The 27,001-nt window shown below is 36.6% G+C and overlaps 1 protein-coding gene across 5 annotated transcripts in view; it reads left to right on the top strand.

The window, feature by feature from the left end:
• The window catches only part of Ecpas (Ecm29 proteasome adaptor and scaffold), a 117,454-nt gene that overhangs the window by 6,151 nt on the left and 84,302 nt on the right, over positions 1 to 27,001 (top strand). For 2 of the 5 annotated variants that reach the window (XM_026391117.2, XM_026391116.2), the window contains exon 2: positions 2,301 to 2,404. The exons of 2 other annotated variants lie outside the window; for them this stretch is intronic. In XM_026391117.2, coding sequence (XP_026246902.2) covers positions 2,383 to 2,404 — 22 coding nt within the window. In that variant the 5' untranslated portion in view covers positions 2,301 to 2,382. Of the gene's footprint in view, positions 1 to 2,300; positions 2,405 to 15,104; positions 15,124 to 27,001 lie in introns of those variants that run through there. One more of the 5 variants, XM_077797075.1, reaches the window with a different exon arrangement.

The raw sequence follows: 27,001 nt of genomic DNA, 5'->3' as shown, positions 1-27,001 counted from the left end.
ATCAACATGTTAAATATCTTCTGAGAGAGCCTCTACCAATGCCAGGAATCCCAGTGACTCTTTTAGAGGATGAGATTTAGGAACTGTGTGTGTAGCTGAATGTGATTCTGTGGGCCTACTCAAAAAGCTCCAAAGAGATGATCCCTTTAATGATAGCCATACATGCTACTGAGCTGATCTGTGTGGAAAGGCACCTTTACATTTTGTTTACTTAACCAAACAGTAGGTTAAGATGGAAAATGAAAATGGTATTTTTATCTTTTAATCAATTTTCATTCCATTTTTTTTCACTTCTACCTTGTTCTATTTTGAATTATGCTTTTAGTAAACTGTGGTATTTAAAAAAGGTCAGTGGCAATAAGAATTGTTGGCAACGGGACTCTGACCTTGTTCAGTAGATGTTAAAATTGTAGACACTGCCAATGTGCTCAGATGGTTTGATCCAGTTGCTGATCTTTCTTTTAAGCCCTGGCCATCTCTCTGCCCTCAAGCTTGCCATCTTTTGTAGCATTTTTTTACCTGCACATTTTCCAATTTAGTAAGCAGACTTTTAAAATTGAGTAAATAATTTATGATCCTGTCTCAGAGGGCTTATGTTAGAGACATTTCTATGTCAGCATAAATAGCTAATATGAAGCATGATATAAAAAAATGCCCAACATAGATCCTTGGAAACTTCAAGGAATGCTTATAACATTCCAGGGTAAAGCAACAATGGCTTGAACTGAGACATGGAGGTGGGAAAGGATTGTGTGTTTTCAGAAAAAGCTAAGTAAGTCTGATAGGAAGGGAATGGGGATATTACCACTATGAGAAGAAGTAAGAAAGTAGATAAACATCAAAGTCTGAGATGAGGCCCATGCTGCTTTTTTGATTTGGGATCTTGAGCAAATTACCTTACCTTCCTGGGTCTCAGTTTCTTTCTCATAAAATTGGGATAACAAGAAACACACATAGTGTTATTAGGATTAGTGTAAACAATTAAGCTCTCTATAAATTACTTTTAATATTTTTGGTGGGGGGGGCAATAGCAGATGATGCTGGGGAAGATAGTTTGGGACTAAGGTGTTGTATGAATTCTAACACAACAAGTTTAGACTTTGTTCCGCAGACAGTAGAGAACTATCAAAGGCCCATAAGTAGGGGTATAAAATGTGTAGATTTGCTTTATAAGGTTAACAGCTGCCAGTGGGGTAACACTGATCATAAGGATTCAGAGACCAAGAGCCACAGGACTGATTAGGAGGACATGGCAGTGGCCAAAGAAAAGAAATTTACTATGGGCCAGAGTAGATGAGGTTATTACAGAGAGGAATGAGTTAGAGATGAATCCAGGAGTCTAAATTAAGAGACTGTACAATGGAAGAATAGAGGAAAGTATAACTTTTATGCAGATTTAGGGAATTGGAAATAAAAGTGAGAACAGATTTGTGTTCAACAAATATTTGTTGAATAAATGAAATATTGCGGCACTCGTGTTGAGTTGTTTAGGGAGACTGTTTGAGACTAAAGCCTCTGGAATCGGAGTCAGAGCTGGTTTTGAATTCCGGCTCTGCTATTTTTTTGGTTAACGTGTCCTTGAACACATAATTGCTAATTTCTGGGCTTTGGTTTTCTCATCTGTAAAATGGGATAAAAAGAAAACCAGTCACACCGTATTATAAGAATGGGAAGAGAGAATTCATGATAAGAACTTGGCATAGTATTTGGTCCATAGATTGCAGACGTGTGGGAACTTGGTTCTGAGGCTTGGGAGAGTGTGGAAATGATGATGGAATCATAGGAGTGGATGAATCGATCAGAGAACAGCTGTTTGTGGGCCATATACATTTAGGGTGAGAAAAGCTAGGGAAGGAGATGAGGAAGGAGTGCTCGGTGGTGAGTTATAGGTTACTAAGATTATGACTATTAATCATTTATGTTTTCAGTTGTAATGTCCTAATAATGTGTACATACTAACACTTTTAAAATTTTAATGTAAGGTTTTAATATGTTTATGATATATACACACATATGATAAAATATGTTGTATTGGTATTGGAGTTTTTTTTAGTCTTCAGTGAATAATTATCATTGTATTTTTTTAAGCATTAGCATTTTCTCAGTAAATTCTGCTTATGGACATATTCTTTATTCTTTCCCAAACTTGGTAATCACATTATTTTTTACTTTTCATTCTGAATTTGCAAAACAGGGCATTAAAGATTTTAGCAAAAAATGAAAAGTGCTTATTTAAAAAAAATGATAGCTATGCGTATAAATCTTTTAATTGTATTTTTTTTTGGTGTTCTAAATAATAGATTCTTTATACAATTGCGTATGTACGAGTGGATGAACATACCATTGGTGATCCAGAGGATTTTTGTCAAGATTGGATAAACCATGTATCACATTGATTGTAGAGGTTAGTAGAATTAGTTCCTGAGGATGTGTGCATTTTTTTGTAGCAGCATTTAAAAATGCATCGATTATCAGGTGGCATTTTCCCCCCAAGATCTTAGGTTTTTTTCCTTGCCCTATTTTCTGGCTATCCTGAGAGAATCAGTGAAGCTCATATTAGTTTGTATATGCCTGAAGCCTCTATTCTCTCTGATGATAAACTTTAAAAAAAGAGCAAGAAAGAAGAAAAACGTAAAATTTGAAGATGGTGCTTAGCAGTGTGCACAGGGGAAAGATAATGGGTGCTAGTTTACAAATAACATTATCTGCCACACAAAAGATTTCACATGCTCTAGGAACATGGAGTTAATTGTTTTATTTATGAAAAGAGGTATTGAAGGAAGCATTATCATGGTAATTGGATATTCCTGATTCTGCTATTTTCAAAGTGCACTGTGATTAAAAAAAAAGCCATTTAGTTCTTCTTCACTCTGAGTTAGTTTAAGAATATGGTGTGACTTTTACTCTTGGATGGTATAGAATGTCCTTTGAAACCCTGAAAATTCTGATTGTAATTCTCTGATATTAGGATTCAATATCAAGTGACTTCTTGGGATTTTGAAACTTCAATCCAAAAGTGCTTTTTGTTGCTATCCTCTAATTTAATTCTTAGAGTTTTAGCTACTTTTCCCTTAGTATATTCTACTACTTTTTGGTAGGTATAATGTTAATTATGGTTTGTGGTGTCTTAATTCATTTATGTAGAGTTTTGAGGGATGATATATTTTATAATCAGAGTTCAACTTCAGAATAAAATTTGACTTTTTTCTGTTATTTGAGAAATGGAAAATTGGAGGGTTTGGAAGAAATTGTTCAGAAGAGCAATGAGAGTGTTGTTTATTCCTTTCTAGATCCTTGAGCTATTACAGCTTTTGGGCCTGTGAGAGATGTTTTAAGGCCTTTATGATATACTGAAGACAAGCAGGTCATACCACAAATGCTGGGATTTAAATAGTACAGAAATCAGGAACATTCTACAGTTTACCATCCAAATGAGCATTTAAAGTAATTAAACTGCTTTGGGTAGATTTTTACTATCCTACTCTTATGTAGAATACATTGCTTCCCACAAACTGGCTTTCATAAGCTAAAGTAATCCTTTTGCTCATCACCTGATTACATCTGATTTCTAATTTGTGTATTTGCCACCTCCTGGCTCTGGGGGAGAGGGCCTCCTTGGAGATGAGAATTTGTGGACCTCAAAGGGTGTGTTAGAAGTCTGGCACTTATTCATGACATTTAGGATGTGGATTACTTGTTTTATCACCCAGCCCAACCTTGCCAAGCTACCCCTAGGACTTCCTTCTCTTCCTCAGTGTGTGTATGAGGGGAGTAGAGTGGGTGAGGGTAGAAACAGGATGGAGGCTTGGTGCTAGCAGGGGGAGGGGTAGCCTTGTTGATCATTCACAGGCTAGGACTTCTGTTAGGGAAAGCAAGACTTCTCTTTTCGTTTTCCTGCTTAAAGGGCCTAAACACAAGTGTATCTGGATGCAGGGGTGTCCTGATAGGAACATCTGCCTTTGCCTTGTGATGGTGCAGACTAGGGGACAGGAAGATGATCTGATTACCTTAATTTCTGAGAGAAGGGTTTCAGGGTTACTGGCACAGACTGCATTAGCAGAGACCTTCTGTCTAGGACTTAATTATCTGTGAAGGTTTTCTTGCTACCCATTGGGTTGCCCTGGCTTCAGGGAGGCAACTCCCATAGGAACTTGGATGGATTGTCTCTTTCCAGGAATGAATCTTCTCCCCACTTGCAACACATTATATTGGTGGTTAATGCTGGATAACTTAACATTCTCCTTTTAAGGACATTTGCATTTAATTGAGTTCCTTAAAATATAGGATAGAGGTAGAAGCAAGCCTGTACTTAAAATCATAGGATTAGAGCTCAGATTTCATATTTCTAGTCTTCCCACCCCTTCCCTCCCTGCCTTCCTCCCTTCTTTCCTTTCTTCCTTCCTTCCGAGATTGAACCCAGAAATAGTGTACACAGATTTACATCCCCAGTGAAGTAGGGCCTCACTGAGATGCCGAGGTTGGCCTCAAACTTGTGATCTTCCTGCCTCAGCCTTCTGAGTCACTGGGATTACAGGTGTGTATCACCGTGCTTGGATAGCCATTAATTTCTAAAGAAGCATCTTGCTGGCTTCATTTGGATTTTGTCAAGTATTAGAGTGATATTTAGTGATTTGAAATGACATTTAGAAATCAAAAGATGAAGTGAACTTTAAGGGCTAGTATCTGGTTAGATTTATAACTCAGAATTATCTACTAGAAAACATTGAGAATTATCCATAAAGTCTAGATGCAGAGGCAGAGCTCTCTTATTCTTCATAGTTTTAGTCTCAAACTCCTAATTACAGGGATCATCAAAGTTCAGAGTTGCTCATTCTCTTTCTTGATCCCCAGCCTGTCACTTCCAGTTTTCATATAATTCAGTTCCCATATTTAACGTTTGGACTCCCATTTCTGGAAATGCAGCTAACCCAAGCATTCTAAGAGTACACTCTTGAAGATGTGATGAAGTCATAGGGAGAGGCATTGTTTTAGAAGCACTTGATCTTCTATGGTTTAACTAGTTTCCCCCCCCTCCCCTCTTCCTTAACCTCTCTTCTCTTCTCCTTTTCACCCTTTTCCTTTCTTTTCTCTCCTTTTTTCTTTCCTTCAGATCAAACCCAGAGCTGCTCATACCAGGCAGGTGCTCTTCTACTGAGCTACATCTCCAGCCCTCTTTTTCTTTTTTTTTTTTTTTTTCCTCTCTGTAGTAACTGTTGCACTCCTGCTGATTTGGAGTAGAACCATTCTGCCACATAATCAGATCTTCAGGAATCTCACTTTTTAAATTTTTACAACTTCTAAACACTTGTCATACTATTAAAAAGATATAGTCCCGGGCTGGAGATGTGGCTCAAGCCGTAGCACGCTTGCCTGGGTTGTGCGGGGCGCTAGGTTCGATCCTCAGCACCACATACAAATAGAATAAAGATGTTGTGTCCACCAATAACTGAAAAATAAATATTAAAAAAAATTCTCTCTGTCTCTCTCTTAAAAAAAATATAAGATACAGTCCCTTTTCCAAGTGATTCTAATTTAAAAATTACCAGCAGTTCCCTCCTTTCTTGTACTACAGATGTTAGACTACAGACTTCTAAATAGCCTTTGTAGTGCAGGAGGAGTTAATACTTTAAACATTCAGCAGTTATCAGCAACTGTTCTCTGCAAGAAACTGAGTTAAGTGCTGGGATAAAAGAAATTAAGTCACAGTTTCTCAGCTTGAGCTGGAGGAAACATGGAAACAAATGAGTAGGCAGTCAGAGTCAAATTCAAATCACACCTCAAATAGTCTAGAGAAGGGAAGATTGGACATTTACATATTATACAGCAAAAGGTAATTGCTAGAAGAGGTATTGAAAAGGGTTGTGGAAGTCTTCAGGGTCAGGATGGGAGGGGTGTGTGTGTGTGTGTGTGTGTGTGTGTGTGTGTAGCATGTGGTATTTAAGCTGTACCTCAAGCTGGACAGATTTGGATGTGTGGTAATGGAGGGATGATCTGGAGCAGTTGGGAGAATATTTCCTTTTGAGTGACTTGCTTGGTCAAAATAATTGGGCTGGGAGAATTTATGGCATACTTATGAAGCTCTTAGGATTTGGATTGTTTTTTTGAGAGTGTTTAGAGGCATAGTTGAGAAGGTTCCTTGGAGCTAGGGATGCTTGGGATGGACTCTCTCTCTGATCTGATATTCATCCTAGGCATAAGGGAGCTGCTTATTATTTTTTTTTAAGTGGTCTCTCATGGAAATATATCTTTGTTTTCTTGGTGAAGACCTTCCTTTTATATTTGAATGCAGTTGAAACTGGCTTAAGCAAAAAATGGGCACTTACAAGGAATCAGAAAGTCTTATGGAACCAAGAGGGGCCTTCCAGAGGTCTTTGGAACTAGGGACTAGAAGCTATTCAGATTTTCTTCTAGCTTCTCTCTGGGCTTCCATGTTATTCTTTCTTCAGATTAGCTTTCTCTGTTTTTTTTTTTTTTTTTTTTTTGCTTCATGGGGTAGGCTGCAGATGCCCATCTTCTAGCTTGCTTTTACAGATCCACTCAGAGGAAGCTTGGCATTTCTGGTCCCAATTCTGAATGCTTGAAGAAAAGATGAATTTCATTAGTGATCCACCCCTCACACATTGGCTGTGGTCAGGGTTCAAAGTCTAATTAGATTTAGTATCTTCTCTATCTTCTCTCTTAGGCTGTGCTGTAAATTTAGTATATTAGAAGGAGGTTTGGGTTTGTAGGTGGACTGCCACTTACTAGCTTTGAAATGTTGAATATTTTTTTCTAGGCTTTATTTCCCCGAATGTAAACTAGAGCTGATATTACCTGCTTCAGTAGATAGTATTTTAGAGAACAGTATTGGGTTCTAGTGTGTAGTTGGAGGATAAAGATTTCTTTGGTTTCAACTTCTGGTTCTGTGTCTTATTAGTTTGGTGACCTTTGACAAGTGAGATCATGAAACTCATTTTTCCCTTTATAAATGCACACAGTATCTGTACCACACCAAGTTTTTCTGAGATTCAAAAGGCCATGTGACCTGGCATGCACAAGGCCCTGGGTTTGATCCCCAGCATCTAAAAGAAATTTTTTTTTTTTTTTGCATAAAAGGCCATTTGATTCAAATGAACGAATCAGAAGAAGGTAAATAGTATTAGGAAGATACTTCTTTGTGAAATATTCTGTTATGTCTAGTATAATTCTATGGTTACTGTACAGATCATTTAAAAAATATCCTGTAGTTTTAGGTTATTAGTTAATTTATGATGTAATGGGCAATGGTCTAGGTATTTTCACCTTTCCTGTCAATTTCAGCTTACACTGAGACTCTATCCTTATTTATTGTAGTTTTTATTTTTTTGCCAGGGATTGAGCCTGGGCCTCACACATGCTAGGCAAGTGATATACCAGTAAGCCACATTCCTAGGTCCTTACATAAATTTTGAAATTTTCTTTTATATGAAGAAAAAGTGATACTATTTGTATAAAATTTATACAAATAGTATAAAAACTGTGAAACCTTTCAACCCCCAAAATAACCATTTTCTCTTTCTAGTTTACATAAAGTAACACATACTTTTGAAGTAAGTTAGTAATGACCTGGAATTAAACAAATGGAAAAGAATCCTCTGAAATTCCACCACACAGAGGTGATCAGGGATAGTCCTTTCTCTGTTCCTTTTGACAGTTTTTTTTTTTGCTTACTTTCTAAGGAATGTTTTTGATATTCAGGTTTTCCTGAGAAGGTGGTAACATCTAAGCAAATTGATTTGTTGCTTTTTCCATACACACACACACACACACACACACACACACACACACACACGGAATAATGATGTAAGTGAAAAAGCAGTAATTGTAATTCAAGTCCAGTAGGAAAATAGCTTTTCCTCTTTAACTCAGAAGTCAAGAGTTGTATGTTTTGGAGAGTTCTGAAAAATGAGTGATTTGTGTGGGTAGTTTTTATTTCTCATGAATAATTTAACGTTTTCAGAAATACTGGTGGCTAAAGGTGTGTAGCAGGGGACCGAAGTCTTTTTTTTTTTTTTTTAAAGAGAGAGTGAGAGAGGAGAGAGAGAGAGAGAGAGAGAGAATTTTTAATATTTATTTTTTACTTCTCAGCGGACACAACATCTTTGTTTGTATGTGGTGCTGAGGATCGAACCCGGGTCGCACGCATACAAGGCGAGTGCATGAGCCACATCCCCAACCCGGGACCGAAGTCTTTAAGTTTTCTTTTTTTGGTGGTACTAGGGATTGAACCCAGCCCCAAATCCTTAAACTTATACTGATGATTTCTATCTTAGAGGTAGGAGGAGAGAAGATTCCTTCTTTGTCTTTTTTTTTTGCTATGCAGAGTTGAACCCAGGGGCGCTTAACCACAGAGACGCATTTTCAGCCCTTTTTAAAAGTTTTTGTTGTAAGGCAGAGTCTTGCTAAGTTGGTTAGGGCCTCACTAAGTTATAGAGGCTGGCTTTGAACTTGCGATCTTCCTGCTTCAGCCTCCTGTGTTGTTGGACTCCTTCTTTAAAGAAACTAAAGACAGATGAATAATATGAATTAGAGAATTATTTAAAGGAAAGTAAATGAATATATTTACATTCTTAACAGTTTTTTCCCTGATAAATATAATAGTTGACATGAGCTAAACTGGAAATTTTTTTTTTCTGTGATTTAAGATTCTCAGGGTTTTAATATTTTCCTTTGAGATCAAATGTTCCTGTTTTTGTTCATCTATATACTGCAAGGTTTCTTTCAAGTTTGAATATTTTGGAATTAAAGCATTTTTTTCTTATACTTGAAACATGAATTCTTTAAAAACATTTTTTTAAAAAAAATATGTGACTTTCTTTTTTTTTTAATATTTATTTTTTAGTTTTTGGCAGACACAACATCTTTGTTGGTATGTGGTGCTGAGGATCGAACCCGGGCCACACGCATGCCACACGCATCACCAGCCCCTCTTTAAAAACAATTTGTGTATTTTTTTTTCAAATAAAAAAATAAATGTATTTTTGCTGAAGAATATTTGAAGAGTACATGAAAATGTAAGGAGAAAAATACCTGACAAGAACAATTTAGAGGGTTGGGGATGTGGCTCAAGCGGTAGCGCGCTCGCCTGGCATGTGTGTGGCCCAGGTTCGATCCTCAGCACCACATACAAACAAAGATGTTGTGTCCGCCGAGAACTAAAAAATTAATATTAAAATTCTCTCTCTCTCTCTCTAAAAAAAAAAGAACAATTTAGAGGAGGAAAAGTTTATTTTGGCCCAGATTCCAGAATTTAGTCCATGGTCAGCTAGGCTCATTGCTCTGGGCCCAAGATGAGGCAGGACACGGTGGAAGGGTGTAATAGAAGAGTGCTGCTCCACTCATGGCAGCCACTGAAGCAGAGTGAGGGGGAAGGGGCTACAAGAAAGATGGCCCTTCCAGGGCAAGCCCCCAGTGATCTACTTCCTCCAGCCACACCCCACCTGTTTATTGTTACCACTCAGTCCATTCAAATTAGGATGGACTGATTAGGTTACAGTTCTAACAGTCCAATCAGTTTATCTCTAAATGTTCCTGCATTAACACAGGAGCTTTTTGGGTACATTTCATATCCAAATCACAATAGATGTATATGTGTTCTTTTAAAAATAATGAAATATTTAAAGTAAGAAGAGAAATAATAAGGAACAATCTTATGAAGACTGTTTTTTTTTTTGTAGTGCTTATCGATTGAGCCCATACACTGATCATGTTAGGCAAATGCTCTCTGCTACTGAGTCCTTGAGTTGTTATTGCAGCCCTTTCTGAGGACTTATTATTGACAGATGTAAGACTTGACCTATTATTGTCAAGTCTTTACAATTTTTTTTAAATTAGCTTCAGATCTTTAATTTTTCCTTGCAGTGAAAGTAATTTTCTTTCATTTTAAAAAATAACATTAAAGAGAGTTCAGACTTCCTGTACTACTTCTTGCCATCTCATTTTACTTCTCCTTTTTTCTTTTTTTCCCTTCCACTTAGAGGTTGTCATCCTGTGATGTTTATATCATATGCCATATATGTAAAATTTAGAAACTTTGCATAAGTGGGTCCATATTGTACATATCTTTCTTCACTTGATCTTAGACAAAAGGCCAAGAAGTCAGATTAAAAGCTTGAAGTCATACTTAAAGCTTTTCCAAGAAAAGTGAAAAGGGAAAATTAAAACTCAACCCATACACAAACTCAAGCACAAAGCATAAAACAGGAATATATTAAAATTAAAAATATAAAAGACTATAAAGCAAAAGAATAAGCATAAAAATCTACATGTCGTTTAACTAAAAATGTACACATTTTTCTGCAACTTGCTTTGTTTTATCTTATATTTTTCAGAAATAGTCCAATTGGCCCATGTGAAATGAAACTCCTGTTTATTTCCACTGTTGTATGACAGTGCCACAGTTTCTTGAGAGAGAGAGAGAGAGAGAGAGAGAGAGAATTTTTTAATATTTATTTTTTAGTTCTTGGCGGACACAACATCTTTGTTTGTATGTGGTGCTGAGGATCGAACCCGGGCCGCACGCATGCCAGGCGAGCGCGCTACCGCTTGAGCCACATCCCCAGCCCCAACCACGGTTTCTTTATTTGTTCTTCAGTTGACTGATGTTTAGATTGTTTTCGTATTTTTGCTTTTACTAACCTTGTGGCTATGAACGGTTTCATTCGTGTGTCCTAACTTTATCTCTTTTTAGGAAAAAATTATTTTCCAGAACAGTGCTACACAAAGTATGGTCTGAGGAAATATTTCTTGAGATTAAGGAACTTTCATCAGAATATAAGTATTACTGTAAATTTAACATTTCTTATCATAGTAAGAGTTTCTGAAGGAAGAAGAACTAAAGAACTCTTTACTCAATAGTTTGTAGATGGGCTATTGATTAGTAGACCTGCAAAGTTGAAGTGCATGTGTCTCTCCAACTTTACTGAAGATGACTTTATTAGAGAAGTGATCATATCAGTATGTATTCCCCTACCTTTGGGAAAACCAGAATTCCTCTTGGTTTATTTCAAGTCTTTATCAACAGTTGATACTGTTAAATTTGGAAACTTTATTTTTTTGTTGTCAGGCATGCAAAATAGTAGGTCACTATTGTATTAATTGTGCATAGGCTGGGTATGGTGGTACACACCTGTAATTCCAGAGACCAGACAGGCTGAGAGACAGGAGGATGGCAAGTTTGAAGCCAGCCTCAGCAACTTAACAAGGCCCTAAGCAACTCACTGAGATCCTGTTCCAACATACCAACATACACAATAAAGTGGGCTGGGGATGTGGCTCAGTGGTTAAGTGCCTCTGGGTTCAATCCCTGTACCACCCCCCCAAAAAAAATTGCGTATATGTGACTAGTGGCATGGAACATCCTTTTGCATATTATTTGATATTTGGGTCTCTTCTCTGAATTGCCTATTTGTATTTTTTTGTCCACTTAGAAAATTGCATTATTTTTCTTCAGTTGTAGTTCTCTATATTCAATTTCTTAGTTAAAAGACATTGTAGAGGTCTGGGGTTGTGGCTCAGTGGCAGAGTGCTTGTGTGAGGCCCTGGGTTTGATCCTCAGCACCACATAAAAATAAATAAATAAAATAAAGATATTGTGTCCAGCTAAAAAATAAATATTAAAAAAAGACATTGTAGATAAAATGCTTATTCTTTTGCTTTGTGTAGTCTTTTATATTTTTAATCTTAATATATTCCTGTTTCATGCTTTGTGCTTGAGTTTGTGTGTGTGTTGAGTTTTAATTTTCCCTTTTCACTTTTCTTGGAAAAGCTTTAAAGTCTTTATACCCATGTCCTTAATTTACTTGCAAGTGATTTTTTTGGGTATTTGGTATTTTTTTCCATGTCATTGAATGGTCTCTTTTTTCTCTAATTTTTGTTTGTTTGTTTTAGATGTTGCTGGGGTTTGAACCTAAGTCCTCCTGCATGCTAATAAGTATGTGCTCTACCACTGAGCTACACCCCCTAGCCCCTTTGCTCTGATTCTTCATGTAATTTTTGCCAGTCTCAAGTTTCATGCATTTCTAGTTCTCTTTCCATGTTCTCTATTTTAGCCTATAGGTTTGTCCATTTCTGTATTTTCATCAGCACAGTCTTAATATTGTATCCCAGGGCAAATTTAAGGGCTTCATTCATGCTAGGCAAGTGTCCTACCACTGTGTAGCATCCCTAACCCTTTCAGCTTTTTTTTCTTCTCTTTTCTTTTTTTTTTTTTTTAAGATAGGTTCTTGCTGTTGCCCAGGCTGGCCTCAAACTTGTGATCTTCTTGCCTCAGTCTCTGAGTAGTTGGGATCACAGGTGTGCACTACTGAGTCTTGTTGCACAGTCTTAATTAGTATAGTTTTAATAAGTCTTGAAATCTAGTCAGGCCATTTACTTTTGTTAAAAATTATCAGTTATTCTTGGCTCTTTAATAGCCCCATGTTCCATTCATATTCCACATGAATTTTATAATCAGTTCTTTAGGTTTCATGAACTCTGTTGTCTATAGAGTGTGTTTGCGGGGGAGCTGCTCACTTTGCAATATTGATTTTATTTGTCAGTATTAATGCTATTTACCAGATATTTTTGGTTTTCTCTTCTAGGTGCAAAATAAAATTTGTGCCTGGAGGCCTTTTGGTTGGAATGGAGCTGGGGCATGTGATTAGTTTAACCAGTGATTTGGGCAGAGAGATTGGGAATATGGCACCAGCCAGCAGTGTTGGAGATGGGATTGGTTCTGTCAGCTGACTACTTAGCAGAACCGTTCTTTTACCTATGGTTGATGAATAGTGTCAGCAACTAATATTGTTTCTTTAAGCCGTGTGGATTTTGGCATTATTATCACAAAATGATCCAACCTATTCTGTCTGATACAGAAATTCATGGATATTATTATTCTCTATTTATTCTGGTCTTCTCTTATGAGTTACAGTTTAGATTATAATTTTCTCTATAAAGGACTTTGATATATTTTATTAATTTATTTCTAGATACTCTACAGTTTTTATTGTTGTGTTGTTGTTGTAAATTAACACCATACTCCTCCACTTCCTCCTCCTTTTTCTCCTTCTCCTTTTTTTTTTTTTTTTGCAATACTGGTGATGGGTCTCAGGGCCTTGCACATGCTAGGCAAGCACTCAGTCTCTGAGCTACATTCCTTTGGCTGTCCTCCTGCCTCAACCTTCCAAGTAGCTGGGATTATAGTTTGAATTACATCTGGCTAAATTACTAAATTTTATTTTTAAATATTTAAATTTATTTAATTTTGTAGTGCTATGATTGAATCCAGGGGTGTTTTACTGCTGAGCTTCATTCTTTTTTATTTTTATACATTCTTTTTAATTTTTATTTTGATACAGGGTTTTGCTAAATTGCCAAGGCTAGCTTCAAACTTGCAGTCCTTCTACATCAGTCTCCTGAGATGCTGTGATTATATACATGCACCACCATGCCTGGCTTAAATCACTCATTTAAACATTTTTTTAATTTGTTCTTTTTAGTTATACATTACAGTGGGATGTATTTTGATATACATACAGGGGGTATAACTTCCTATTTTTGTGGTTGTACGAGATATGGAGTTACACTGGTTTTGTATTAATGTGAACATAGTGAAATCACTCATTTAAAAAACTCCTTTCTGATCCTTTGTTCTGATGAATCTCAGTTGATTTCTGTATTTTTCTTTAAATATGTATTTTTTTTAATTGTAGGTGGACACAATACCTTTATTTTATTTTAATATGGTGCTGAGGATTGAACCTAGTGCCTCACATGGGCCAGGCAAGTGCTCTACCACTGTGCCCCAGCCCCAGTCTGTGATTTCTGTATTTTGATCTTACATGGAACATGATAACTTTATTTTCTGTTCCCCGTCTCCTATAATCTATGAAATTGTTTTTAATATGACCTTTTTTTTTCATGTTTTATTTTCTTGAACCCTTTAGTTCAGTTTACTTAGAAGTGCTGGTAGTATACATTTTTGTTTTGTTCCAGTTTTGCATGCATATATTTGGTATAGGTTTTATACAGAAATGCTTCATCAGATTATGGTAGTTTTCTTCAGGGCTGTTCCAAATACACATTTATAAACTGTACTGTGAGAGACTGGGGTTTTGTAATTTATATTCCCCAGACTTATTTACCAGCTAGCTTTTTGGTTTTAGATCTCTTTTCCAATGGTAATAATAATATTCTCTTTTTTCTTTTTTTCCCTTCTAGGGATTTCATTGTTTCACTTTTTACATTTAGATATTTATTTATTTTTTGCTGCTGGGGATTGGACAAAGTGCCTGTGCATGCTAAGTACATGTTCTACCAGTGACCTACACCCCTAGCCACTCATATTTAGATTTATGATCCATCAGGATTTGATTTTCTTTTACATCTGATGACAGGGATTAAGTTTTATTTCCCCATTTTGCAATACAGTTGATCTGCAACCACTTATTGAAAAGACCATCACTTACTTACTGCATTGCAATGGCAGTTCTCTTATAAATCAGACAACCTGTATTTATCTTTTAAGAATTTTTATTTTGTTTAACTTGTTTGTTTGCTATTGCACTATGCCATACTTTTAATTATTGTAGCTTTTAGTGAGTCTTGAAATCTGGCCATCTAAACTGTTTTTCCTTTTAGGATCATCTTGGCAAATTTTGGCACATTTTCTTTTACCTTTTTTTTTCCTTTAAGATCATCATGGCAAATTTTGGCCATTTGCATAAATTGTAGAATCAGTTTTGCCTTATTCCTGAGAGTGTCTATTGGATTGTTATTGTATAGTCCGTAGGTCAGTTTGGGGAAAACTGACATCTTTCCAACACAAGTTCAGTAACCTATATCGAAAATTGTTGATACCAGAATTATTTTGGGCTTCTTATTTTATAATATTTGCACATATATAATGAGGTAAATTGGGGATGGGACCCAAGTCTTAACCACAAAATTCATTTATGTCTTTTGTGTACCTCATATAACTGTATAGCTTTTCATTCATATATGTCATTTCATTCATATATGTCAGCTTTTCATTGCTGTGACCAAAATACCTGACCAGAACAACTTGGAGGAGGAAAAATTTATTTGGGACTCATGATTTCAGAGGTCTCAGTGCGTCGTAGATGGGTGAGTCTGTTGCTCTGGGCCCAAGATAAGGCAGAATATCGCTGCTGAAGGATGCTCAGGAGGAAAGCTGCTCACTTCATGGCAGCCAGGAAGCTGAAGGAGAGGAAAGAAAGGATGGTGCCAAAACAAGACCAAAATCCAACCTGACAAACGGGTTCTACAACTTCACTTGTAATTCCTGGTACAGCATCTAGAACACATGGCTGTGATACAAGGGACTCACCCTGTTAGCTTTCCTGGTTGCAGTTTAGATGGACTATCTTTTCACCTGGCTCTCTCTGTAGCCATTAATTTTTCTTGGCAGACAGTCCATGTTACTGGCATCTTTTTTAATTCATGGGGTCTCCATTTCAGCTTTGGCTCTACCTTTACAGCTTCATACATCACACATTCAGGGGCAGCCCACAGGGATTTTGGCCCTGCTACACTTCATTTGGTTTTGCAGGCCTTTCTTTGAAGCTTCCACGATCCCTTAATTTGAATCCTGCGTTTCTGCAGAGCCAGCACTATGTAGATGATGCCAGGGTTTTCTGTCAGCTTATGCACTGGTTGGGCTCCCTGGAGTCATGGCTATAGAGGTCTCTGGGTGCCTGGGCGATTGAGCCTTGTGAAACTTTTTCTCAGGCCCCCCTGTGGAAGCAGGACACCCCCATGATCTCTCCTCAAAGGAATTTCCCCTTTTATATCCTTGAGCCTGCATGGGTGTGGTCTTGCAAATTCCTGGGATGTCTTCAGACCATTTTTCCTGTTGTCTTGTGCAAAGTATTCTCTTTAGTGACTATAATCTCATTCACAATCGGTCTTCCTTGGTCATGTGTTTACATGCACTTTTCTGGTCAAACTGCAAGTTTTTAAAATCCTTCAGCTCTGCTTTTGCTCTGGATACTCTCAGTAACCTGGCTAAAAACTGGTAGCAATATCCATGCTACTGACTGACTGTTGTGCTACCTTGAATTTCCTCTGCCAGATTAATTAGTCTTACACCTTTAAATGTAGCCTCACACAGATTCAGGACATGGGCAAAATGTAGACAAGTTCTTTTCCAGAATATAACACAAGTGGCCTCTCTAGTCCAGTTCCCAGTAGAGTCCTCATTTCACTTTGAAACCTCCTGAGCACAGTCTGCATTCCTTTTGGCAGTCTGTTCTTCTGAGCTCCTACCAGATTGCCCAGTAAGCTATAAACTTTTAAGGCTTTTCTAGCCTGCAATCTCCAGATTTGAATTTTTTCAAATTCCTCTTCCATACCAGCTCTAAAGGCTTGTGAATCTCATGATCAGGCTAGTTGCAGCAGTGACCTCACTCTCAGTACCAGTTTTGTATTAGCTTTTTGTTGCTCTAATCAAAATATAATCAGAACAACTTAGAGGAGGAAAAGTTCATTTAGGACTCACTGTTTTAGAGGTCTCAATCCATAGATGATTGCATTTATTGCTGTGGGCCCAAGGTGAGGTAGAGCATCATGGGCTAAGGGTCCAGGTGAGGAAAGCTGCTCACTTTATGGCTACCAGGAAGAAGAGAGAGTAAGGGAGAAAGAAAGAGAAAAACGGGCCATAGGGAAGATGAATCCTTTCAGGGCAGTCCTCAGTGACCTCCTCCTCCAGCCATGCCCCACTGGCCTACAGTTACCACCCAGTCAGTCCATTCAAACTAGGATGGACAACTTGGTTACAGTTCTCATAATCCAATAATTTCACCTCTTTTTTTTTTTTAAAAGAGAGAGAAGAGAGAGAATTTTTTAATATTTATTTTTTAGTTTTCGGTGGACACAACATCTTTATTTTTTTTATTATTTTTATGTGATCGAACCCAGCGCCCAGCACCCTTACCGCTAGAGCCACATCCCCAGCCCATAATTTCACCTCTTAACATTCCCGCTTAACATACTTAGTTTTTTGGGGGATACCTCATGTCCAAACTATAATATATACAATAGCCTGAGGGTAATTTTATATAATGTTTTGTGCACCTGTGTTTTGCTGTGATTAGTCATGTTAGGTCCAGTGTGGAATTTTCTGCTTGTAACATCAGGTCAATGCTCAAAAAAAGTTTTGGATTGTATAGTGTTTCAGATTTCAGATTTTTGTAAAAAATCTTAGGAGTCCTTAACTCATACTGAGTTTCTGATCCATGAATATGGTATAAACTTTTTAAAAAGTTTTTCTTAATGTCTCACAGCTGTGTATTTTAGTAGTTTTCTGTGTAAAGGCTTGCACATCTTTCCCTAGATTAATTTCTAGATATTTAATTTGTTTTGATATCATTGAAATAGGTGTTTTCAAATTTTATTTTTAATGATTTGTTGCTGGCATAGAGAAAAAGGAATTGATTTTGTGTATTTTTAGTCTAGTAATTCATATGTATTTTTAATGTATGTATCATCTACAAATAATGAATATATTTCTTCCTTTTCAACCTTAATAACATCTTATTTTTCGTACTGCTCTGAATAAAATTTTCAAGACAAATCTGAATAGAATTGTTAATAGTTAATAGAAAGTAAATGGTTTAATCTCCCACATCCTTTTTAATTTTCCACCCATTCTTCCACATTGTAGTCTACTTTTGCCCCTACCTCTTCACTGGCACAGCCATGGTTTCATTCTTGTTTTTAAACTCAAGGGAAAGGTGTTTGTTACTTTGCCACTAAGTATGGTTGCTATAAGTTTTTGTAAAAATTCTTTATCAGATTAAGGACGTTCTCTTTTCTTCCTAGCCTGTTCAACACGAATAGTTTATTCCCATGTATTCAGTGTAAATGCCCTTACTGTATATGTTGATAATTACATGATGGTTTATCTTCATTTTGTTAATGTGGTTAATTACATTGGTTTTACACATTAAGCCAACTTTGCATTCTTGGGGTCATTCCCATTTTTGGCAGGATGATATTATCTTTTTTATATATCACTGTATTTGATTAACTACTTTATATATTTATTGACTTCGATGATATTTTATTTACCTCTATGTTCATGTGAAATGTAATATATTTACTTTCTTGGAATACTCTTATTTGGTGCTAGGGTTATTCTGGCCTCTTAAAACAACAGAGGGAGGTGATTCCCCCTACACTAAATAATGGAATTTTCACCAGTGAATTCATGAGGTCCAGATATTTTTCTTTCTAGGTAAATTTTTAGATAATGCATATAATATTTGTGGTAATTTAAAATGACTCATCTGATTTTTTTTAATATTTATTTTTTAGCTGTAGTTGGACACAACACCCTTATTTTTTATATGTATTTAAGATATTTTTATTTTGACATGATTTTAGGCTTATAAAAACTTCAAGAATAAATATGAATTCCCATGCACATTTGCGTTTTCTGTCTCTCTTTTTTTTTATTGGTTATTCAAAACATTACAAAGATTGCAGAACCACATCGGTTACACACTCACATTTTTACCTAATGGCATATAAGTGACTGTTGTATTCTGCTACCTTTCCTATCCCCTACTATCCCCCCCTCCCCTCCCCACCCATCATCCCTCTCTACCTCATCTGCTGTTGTTCAATTCTCTCCCTTGTTTCCCCCCCTTTTCCCCTCACATCCTCTTCTATGTAATTTTGTGTAACATTGAGAGTCTCCTACCATTTCCATATGTTTTCCCTTCTCTCTCCCTTTCTCTCCCCCCACTCGTCTTTGTTTAATGTTAATCTTTTCCTCCTGCTCTTCCTCCCTGCTCTGTTCTTGGTTGCACTCATTATATCAAAGAAGACATTTGGCATTTGTTTTTTTAGGGATTGGCTAGCTTCACTTAGCATAATCTGCTTTAATGCCATCCATTTCCCTGCAAATTCCATGATTTTGTCATTTTTTTAGTGCTGCGTAGTACTCCATTGACGACACCCTTATTTTATTTACTTATTTTTATGTGGTACTCAGGCTCGAACCCAGGACCTCACGCATGCTAGGGGAGTGCTCTACCTCTGAGCCCCAGCTCCAGCCCGGACCCATCTGATTTTTAAGGCAAGGTTTATAATTGCAAGTTGTATCATTGCTGTCTGTCTTTGGAAGCAATAAGTCATGTAATTTTGACTTTGTACAAAGTTATGTTTCTATCCCATGAGCTCTTGTGTCACATGGGATTTTAGCTGTCTGGCCTGGTTCACTTTTCCTTTATGGGCAGCAAATGGGGATATTAACATACCCAGCATAGTATTCCTATTGCCAGTGAGATTCTACTAATCATTCATGTTTTGCTTCTAGCTGATAGAATGTGTTCTGAAATATTTGGTAGACTTCTAAGTTTTAAGTTTTGTACTAGTAGTTAGCTTTACTTAAAAAAGAAGTAAAATTCAAGGAATAGTGTATAATAACCACATATAATATGTATACATTATATAAAACATTTTGTTGATATACAACTACTCAAAGTAGTCATGTAGCAGATTAAGACAAGATTAAGCATCTTAGTCCTCCACAAGATGCCCACAGCAAATACGTCCTACAAGTTCAGGTGATCCCAGGGCCACCTTCACTTCTGACCAGCTGGCTATAAACTTAGAGGTCACCAGGGACTTCCTCAGGTTCATTAATTTGCTAGAGTGACTAGAATTCAGGAAAGCCCTATGGCTATGATTACACTGTTAAAGTAAAAGATTATGAGTTAAAGCCAGCCTAAAGGAGAGATAGGTAGGGCAAGGTCTGGGAGGATTCCAGATAGGAAGCTTTTGTTCCATGTAACTTTCCCAGCACATTAATGTGTGACAATATGAACATCTTTATCCTGTCCCAAACAAGAGTATTGCTGATCAGGGAAGGTCATGATTTTTGGTGTCCAGGGTTTTTAATTGACCAGACATTATTGATTGAGTCATTGGTCATGTGATGCAATTTCCAGCAACCGTCAGCCCCCCACTACCACCTGAGTTAATAAAGCTGCAATCCTCTAATCATATGGCTAGTTTTTCTGGGGTAATCCAGGAGATCAAACCCCATTTTGAATTATATGTTAGTATAAATTATCTGGACACCTCCCACCTCATGAGTTATCTCAGCATCAGTCATCAGGTAGGGTAGAGGGTCCCATGGTTGAGTAACAAAGGCATTCCAGTCACTGGGGAAATTGTACAGGGTTAGTTTAGCATTATCTTTCAGGTTCAGGGACAGAGTCACCCAGATTGTTTATTACATGATAATGTAAAAATTACACATATAGTATGATAGTTATACATAGTATTATGTAATGTTTCGCATGTATAATTCATCTTCACAGTCTCCTTGTGAAACAGTCTTGTGTTATTCTTTGTAGATGAGGTAGTTAATCTTAGGTTTAGTTTAATAAAACCAATAAGTAATGTATCTGACAGAGTCATTAGTTGGGCTTTCACAATATTATATTAGTAATAATTATATAGTTTATAAATACTTGTCCATTTAAAACTGCTTCCATAATATATGGAAAGGCGACATTTAAAAAATTTTAATGTGTGGCCTGGGGCTGTAGCTCAGCGGTAGAGTGCTTGCCTAGCAGGCGTGAGGCCCTGGGTTCGATCCTAAGCACCACATGAAAATAAACGAATAAAATAAAGACATTCTGTCCATCTGTAACTACAAAAAAACCCCACAAAATTAAAAAAAAATTAAAAAAAATTTTAATGTGTTTTTAATTATGTATGTGTATGCACAAAATCTACATACTTTTTTGACAAGTTTTTTTTTAAGTGGTTGATATGAAATAAAGGTTATTTTCATAAGTTACATTTGAAATGACTATTTGGAAAACCTTTAAATGTTTGAATTTTTAATTCAGTAGACACTTGTGTTAAATGTTGTGGGTAGGGGGAAGAAAGGGTAGGCTTTTCCTGATTTGTTTGTGTTGACTAGTGCTGCAGTAAATTGATATTCACTAACCTCAATTGTGTCCTTCACACTTTCTTCATGTGGTAGTTGTATTTTGCCAGAGGTTTTCTTCTCTTCTCTCTCTCTCTTTTTGTACTGGGGATTGAACCTAGGGGTGCTTAACCATGGAGCTACATCCCCAGACCTTTTTTATATTTTATTTAGAGACAGGGTCTTGCTGAGTTACTCAGGGCCTACTTAAGTTCCTGAGGCTGGCTTTGAACTCACGATCCTCCTACCATGGCCTGCAAAGCTGCTGGGATTATAGGCATGCACCACCATACCTGGCTTTCTTTTCTTCACCCTATTGCAAACCCTTCTACTTTTGTCACACCTCTGACTTCCCTCTGCCCTCCAAATCTCAGCAGAAGATATTGCCTTCTAGTTTACAGCAGCAGGAGAAGCCATCAGAAAGAAATTCTTCTGGTACTTCGATGAAATGTATAAGTTTATTGAATAACACCAGTTAATTAAACACTGAGTTTATTAAATAACAACGGTTCTCCTTATTCCTTCCTATTATAATGGTGAGATGGTCTTCCTCCTACCTAAGGTAGTTCTTCAAACCTTGTGCTTGATCCTAATTCTTTCCTTATTCTCAGGGTCCCAGTCTAGTGATTTTCTCCCCTCTTCAGTTTTCCTCTTTACAGTGGCTTCCCCCCTACCCTGTTGCCATTTAAACTTGCTCAGATCTCTGATACAATAAAGAATAACCATTTCTTCCCTCATTTTTTCATAAGTTAAATTTTGCCACCATGTCCCCCACATTTTTTAAAATTTTCCACCCATTCCTCCACATTGTACAGTCTACTTTTGCTCCCACCCCTTCAGTGGAACTGCCATGGTTTCAAAGGTCTCTGTCCGTAGATGACTAAGTCCATTGCTCTGGGTCTAAGGTGAGGCAGCGCATCAGTGGGGAAGGGTCCTGCTGACAAGCTGCTCAGCTCATGGTGGGGTTCAGGAAGCAGGGAGAAGGAGGCAGGGGAATGGTCACAGGGAAGAGCATCCCCCAGGGACCTGCATTCTTTAGTCATGCCCCACCTCTCTGTGGTTACACTCAGTCCACTCAAACTAGGATGGGCTGATTAGATTATTGGACTCATAATCCAATCATTTTGCCTTTCAATATTCCTGCATTAACAGCTTTTGGGGGACATCTCATATCTAAACCATAACACACAATATGATTAATTTCACTCCTCAGTACTTCCCCTTACTTTCCCTTGATTCCTTCCTAACAGTGGTGTCTCTTCTATATTTATGATGATCTCTCTTTTTAAAAAAAATTTAAAGAAATTATTTAATTTTATCATCTTTTTTTTTCTAACTTCCACATATGAGAGAAAATAATTGTTCTTCTGCATCTGACTTATTTCACTTAAGGTGATGATTTCAAGTTTCATCTATTTTCCTGCAAATGACATAATTTTATTGTTCTTCATAGCTGAATAATTATTCATTGTGTATATATGCCACATTTCTATATCTCTTCATTGTTAACAGATTCTTAGTCTGATTTTGTAACTTGGCTGTTGTGAGACTATTGTGAATTGTGTTGCAATTATTGTGGGTATGCATTATCTTTAAAATATGCTGACTATAATTCTTTCGGATAAACACCTTTAAAATATGCCATATGTAGTTCTTTTGGATAAGTACTGAGGAGTGGTATCCATCATTCCTCTGTTCAGACTCTTCTCCCTCTGTTCTTAAATGCTGCTGTTGTTCTGGAGCAATCTGTCCTAGGCCTTCTATCACTTTCTATGTACATGTGCTTTAAACTGGACAATATCATTACTTCTTTCTTCTTCACTCTTTATACCCTTGACCTCCAATCTCTGGCATACAGTAAGGTTTCAGTATATACTTCAGTGAATGAAAGAGTGACCTAGATAGGGCAGTTAGCACTTCACAGTGAAAGGAGAGTGCTGGGCCTTGAAGGAACAGAGAATTTAGATGAGCAGAGACAAAGAGGAAGAGGAAGCTTGAATTGCACTTGGTTATTTGTCTTGTTGGCTCCTTATTCATAGTATTGAGCTTTCTCTAATGTTGTTTTTTGACCTTTGAATTTGTATATTTTACTATGTTTTCATAAAGGTTGTCTGAATGAGACAAACAGAACTCCCTGTGCAAGGCGCATTATGCTTAGTATAACTGCTCTGTGGAAAGCAGGGTCATAGTAGACGTTTGCTTGGTGCAGGCAAGGCTCATCTATCTATCTATCTATCTATCTATCTATCTATCTATCTATCATCTATCTATCTATGTATCTATCTATCTATCTAATCTATGTATCTATTTATTTTATTTTATTTTTTAGTTATAGTGGTCACAACACCTTTATTCATTTATTTATTTATTTATTTATCTATCTATCTATTTATTTATTTATTTATTGGTGCTGAGGATTGAACCCAAGGCCTAGTGCAAGTGCTAAGTGAATGGTCTGCCTCTGAGCCACAACCTCAGCCTCTAGGCAAGGATTTTTAGATTGAAGTTTGGAAGACTCCATTTGTCTACCAGCAATACTCATTAAAGAAGTTTCATTTGAATTATATCATATATACTACATATATATAATATACCAAGGTTTGTATTTGGATTGAGTCATGTTGGTGCCTTTAGCCTAAAATATACCAGAATTTCTTCCAGAAGAAAAACTATTGTTCAGCATAAAACATGTTGTTTGTACAAACAGTTTAGGCACGGCGAGCCACTTTTACCTTCTGAGAATGCTGAGAGCCCTCCTGAAATCCAACTTTCCAGATGTCAGCCAAAGGCTAGCTTTGGCAAGCAGGCCTTTTTGTAGGTAGCAATCTCAAGCCTGCTATGTTAATTTTTTTCTTTATTGTGTATTTTTTTTAAAAATAAATTTGAAGTGGAAAAACTATTCTAAACACTATGAGGATCTCAGAAGCCATGGAGTGAAGGAATGGTACATTTAACTGTACTTAAAAAACTTAGATATAGAAAAGAAAAAAAAGTGCTTTAGAGTCGGAAACTATGAAAGAGCGCTTGTAACATGTGGGAGAAAGGGGGGAGTTTTTTGTTTTTGCTAATATTTAAAGGCTTATATAAATCAACAACTAAAGGACTGGATATGTAACTCAGAGATAGAATGCTTGAGGCTCTCTGGATTTGATCCCTAGTACTACAAAACAAAAACAAATCAACAACTAAAAGGAATAATGAGTAATTTGTTAAAGAAGTCATTTCAAGTGACTCTGAATACTTGAAAAGATACCTTACCTTAGTAAAAAAAAAAAAAAAAAAAAAAAGCAAAACCAGTGTGATCTTTTACCATCTGTCATATTCAGCTAAGATTGATAAATTATAATCTTTGTAAAGGTATAGGGAAAGTGTACTGTTGGTGACATAATTATCTCAGCTTTTGTGAAGGACATTTTTCTATAACCTGTTAACCTTTTGACACTCCTATTCTTTGATCCAGCAGTTCCATTTCTAGGATTTTAGCTTGTAGAAGCCCATATAACCAGACAGATAATATATGGATAAAGATGCTCTTTGGAGTGTTGTTTGTAGTACTGTAAAGTTTGTAATAACACAAGTAGAGGGCTAGTTGAGTTTTTCTCATTCCTTAGACTAAAGGTTGATTTGAACTATATTGTATATAGAATAAAATGTATTATGTACATCATGTGTACTAAATATCTTTCTAAAAATCTGAAATGTTATGAGATATATTGTTCTAAAGGTCTCAGATAAAGGATTTTCTTAATTAAAAGAGAAAAAGGCAAACTATGAAATAGTATGTGTCACATTCCAGTTTTGAGGTTAGTATGATGTTAGGATGGGAATAGGAAAAAATAATAGTTCATATATTCCCACATTTAACAGTCATTATTTGAGGACATAGTAATGTCTCTAATTTTTTCCTAAGTGAAAATTAATATGAGTTTGGGGCTGGGGTTGTGGCTCAGTGATAGAGTGCTCACCTAGTATGCATAAGGCATTGGGTTTGATCCTCAGCACCACATAAATAAAGAATAAAGATATTATGTCAACCTAAAACTAAAAAATAAATATTAAAAAAAAATTAATACAAGTTTAAGTAGACAAATAAATAATAGCAGAAGTGTGGATAAGGTGAAATTTTCTCCTGTCTCTGAAGTGTTGTCATATCTCAGTTCCTTTTGTAATGAACTGGATAATATCTGTTCCTACAACTAAAAACTGAGCCCTTAAGGAAGATGGATGTGAGTTTTATATTTTCTTTGTATCTTCAGAACTTTTGGTTCCATCCCTTTCTTGTTTCTGAATAGAGTCCTTTTGAGGTCTGTCTTTGTTGTTTTATTGATGTAACAGAATGCCTAAGACTGGGTAATTTATAATGAAAATAAATTTTCTTACGGTTCTGAAAGCTGGGAAGTCCAAGGTTGAGGGTCCTGTAGCTGGTAAGGATCTTTGTGCTGCATCATCCCACAGTGGAAGGATGAAAGGGGAAGAGCACATGAGATCAAGATTGTTAAGAGAGAGGGACTGCTTTTATGACTTGTTCTTGGGATAAATTACTACTAGTGAGATAACAACATTAATCTCTTCTTGAGGGCAGAGTCCTCAAGACTGAATTACTTCTTTAGAGACCTCATCTCCCAACACTATTGCATTGGGTGTCAAGTTTCCAATATGTAAACTTTAGGGAATATATTAAAACCATAGGCCTAACATCCCCCCTCCCTGACCCCCCCCCTCCCCCATGAGGCTATATTAAAAGCTGAAGCTAAAGGAGTTCAGGATTCATGTTCCTTTTAAGCCTCTGAAACAGGATTCTGGGACCATACTAGCACTAAGCCTATGTTCTTCATTTTGCTAACTTTGATAGATTGAAAATTTAATAGTTGGGTATGATTGCTATTTTGAGATTTCTTCCTTTTCATGTTTGGACATGATTGATTATGTTTTCTCCTATTCCTTCCAATATTCGAAATTGAACCCAGGGCCTGAGCATGCTAGGCCAAGCGCTATACCACTGAGCAGTGTCCTTGGCCCTTGAGTATTTTATTTAAAGTACAGATGTGTCTCTAGTGATGATCTAACTTATATTGATCCTCCTCATAGGTGGTGGAAAGCTTTAACTCTTCTCATGTGTACTCAGCCTATTTCAGGAGGACCTCCACTTGATGTTTGGTGTCCTTTCTTCCCATTGTCACAGCTCAATCACAAATAATTTTATTGCAGTTAGGATGTTATATTTAACTTTCTTGTGAGGGAGAGTAGCAAGTGTTAGGTACTGGACTGGGGATACATTGGAAGTACCAAAACAACTGTATGAGAAATGAAGGGAACTAGATCTTCCTATTTTTTTTTTTAAACTTTGGTACAGATTCTGTATGTCAGTTTGTTATAAAGAATTTAGCATTCTGTCTTTGTCCAAAAAACAATTCTGTAATTCATGTAGCTCAAATCTGTTGTCAGTTTCCACTGCCTAAGAACTGTAAAGCCCTAAGGCAGGTACTGTTTATCTGCAATTTATCAAATAGAATTATTTGGTTTGATAATCTCAGAGTCTACCTGCCTTTCTTCCTTTTCTTTCTTGTGCTTTTATTCCTTTATTGTAATTTCTTAAACTTGAGACTTTGTTTGGATTTCAATGGTTTTCCCATTAATGTCCTCTTTTTTTTTTTTTTCCCCCCCAGGATCCTATTCTAGGCACCATTCAGTTATCACGTCTTCAGTTTTCTCTGACTTGGAACAGTTTCTTAGTCTTTTCTTGTTTTGCATGATCTTAAAAGTCTGGAGGAATACTGGCTGAGTATCCTATAGAATGTCTCCTAATTTGGAGTTTTCTGTTTTACTCAAGATTAGACTGGGATTATGGGTTTTTAGAATGAATACTGGAGAGATGAAGTTCCTTTCTTGTCACACATTATATTATGTATATATGGTGTCCATCTGATGTCACTGATGGTGTTAACCCTCTTCACTCAGTTCAGATAGTATTTTTCAGGTTTTTCCACTGTGAAGTTAACATTTTCCCATTTCTGTTCTATAGAAGTAGTGACTAAA

The sequence above is a fragment of the Urocitellus parryii genome, chromosome 4, assembly GCF_045843805.1.
Source record: "Urocitellus parryii isolate mUroPar1 chromosome 4, mUroPar1.hap1, whole genome shotgun sequence".
Classification (NCBI taxonomy): domain Eukaryota; kingdom Metazoa; phylum Chordata; class Mammalia; order Rodentia; family Sciuridae; genus Urocitellus; species Urocitellus parryii.
Note: the sequence above shows the minus strand (reverse complement) of the source record. Positions and strands in the feature narration are given on the sequence as shown.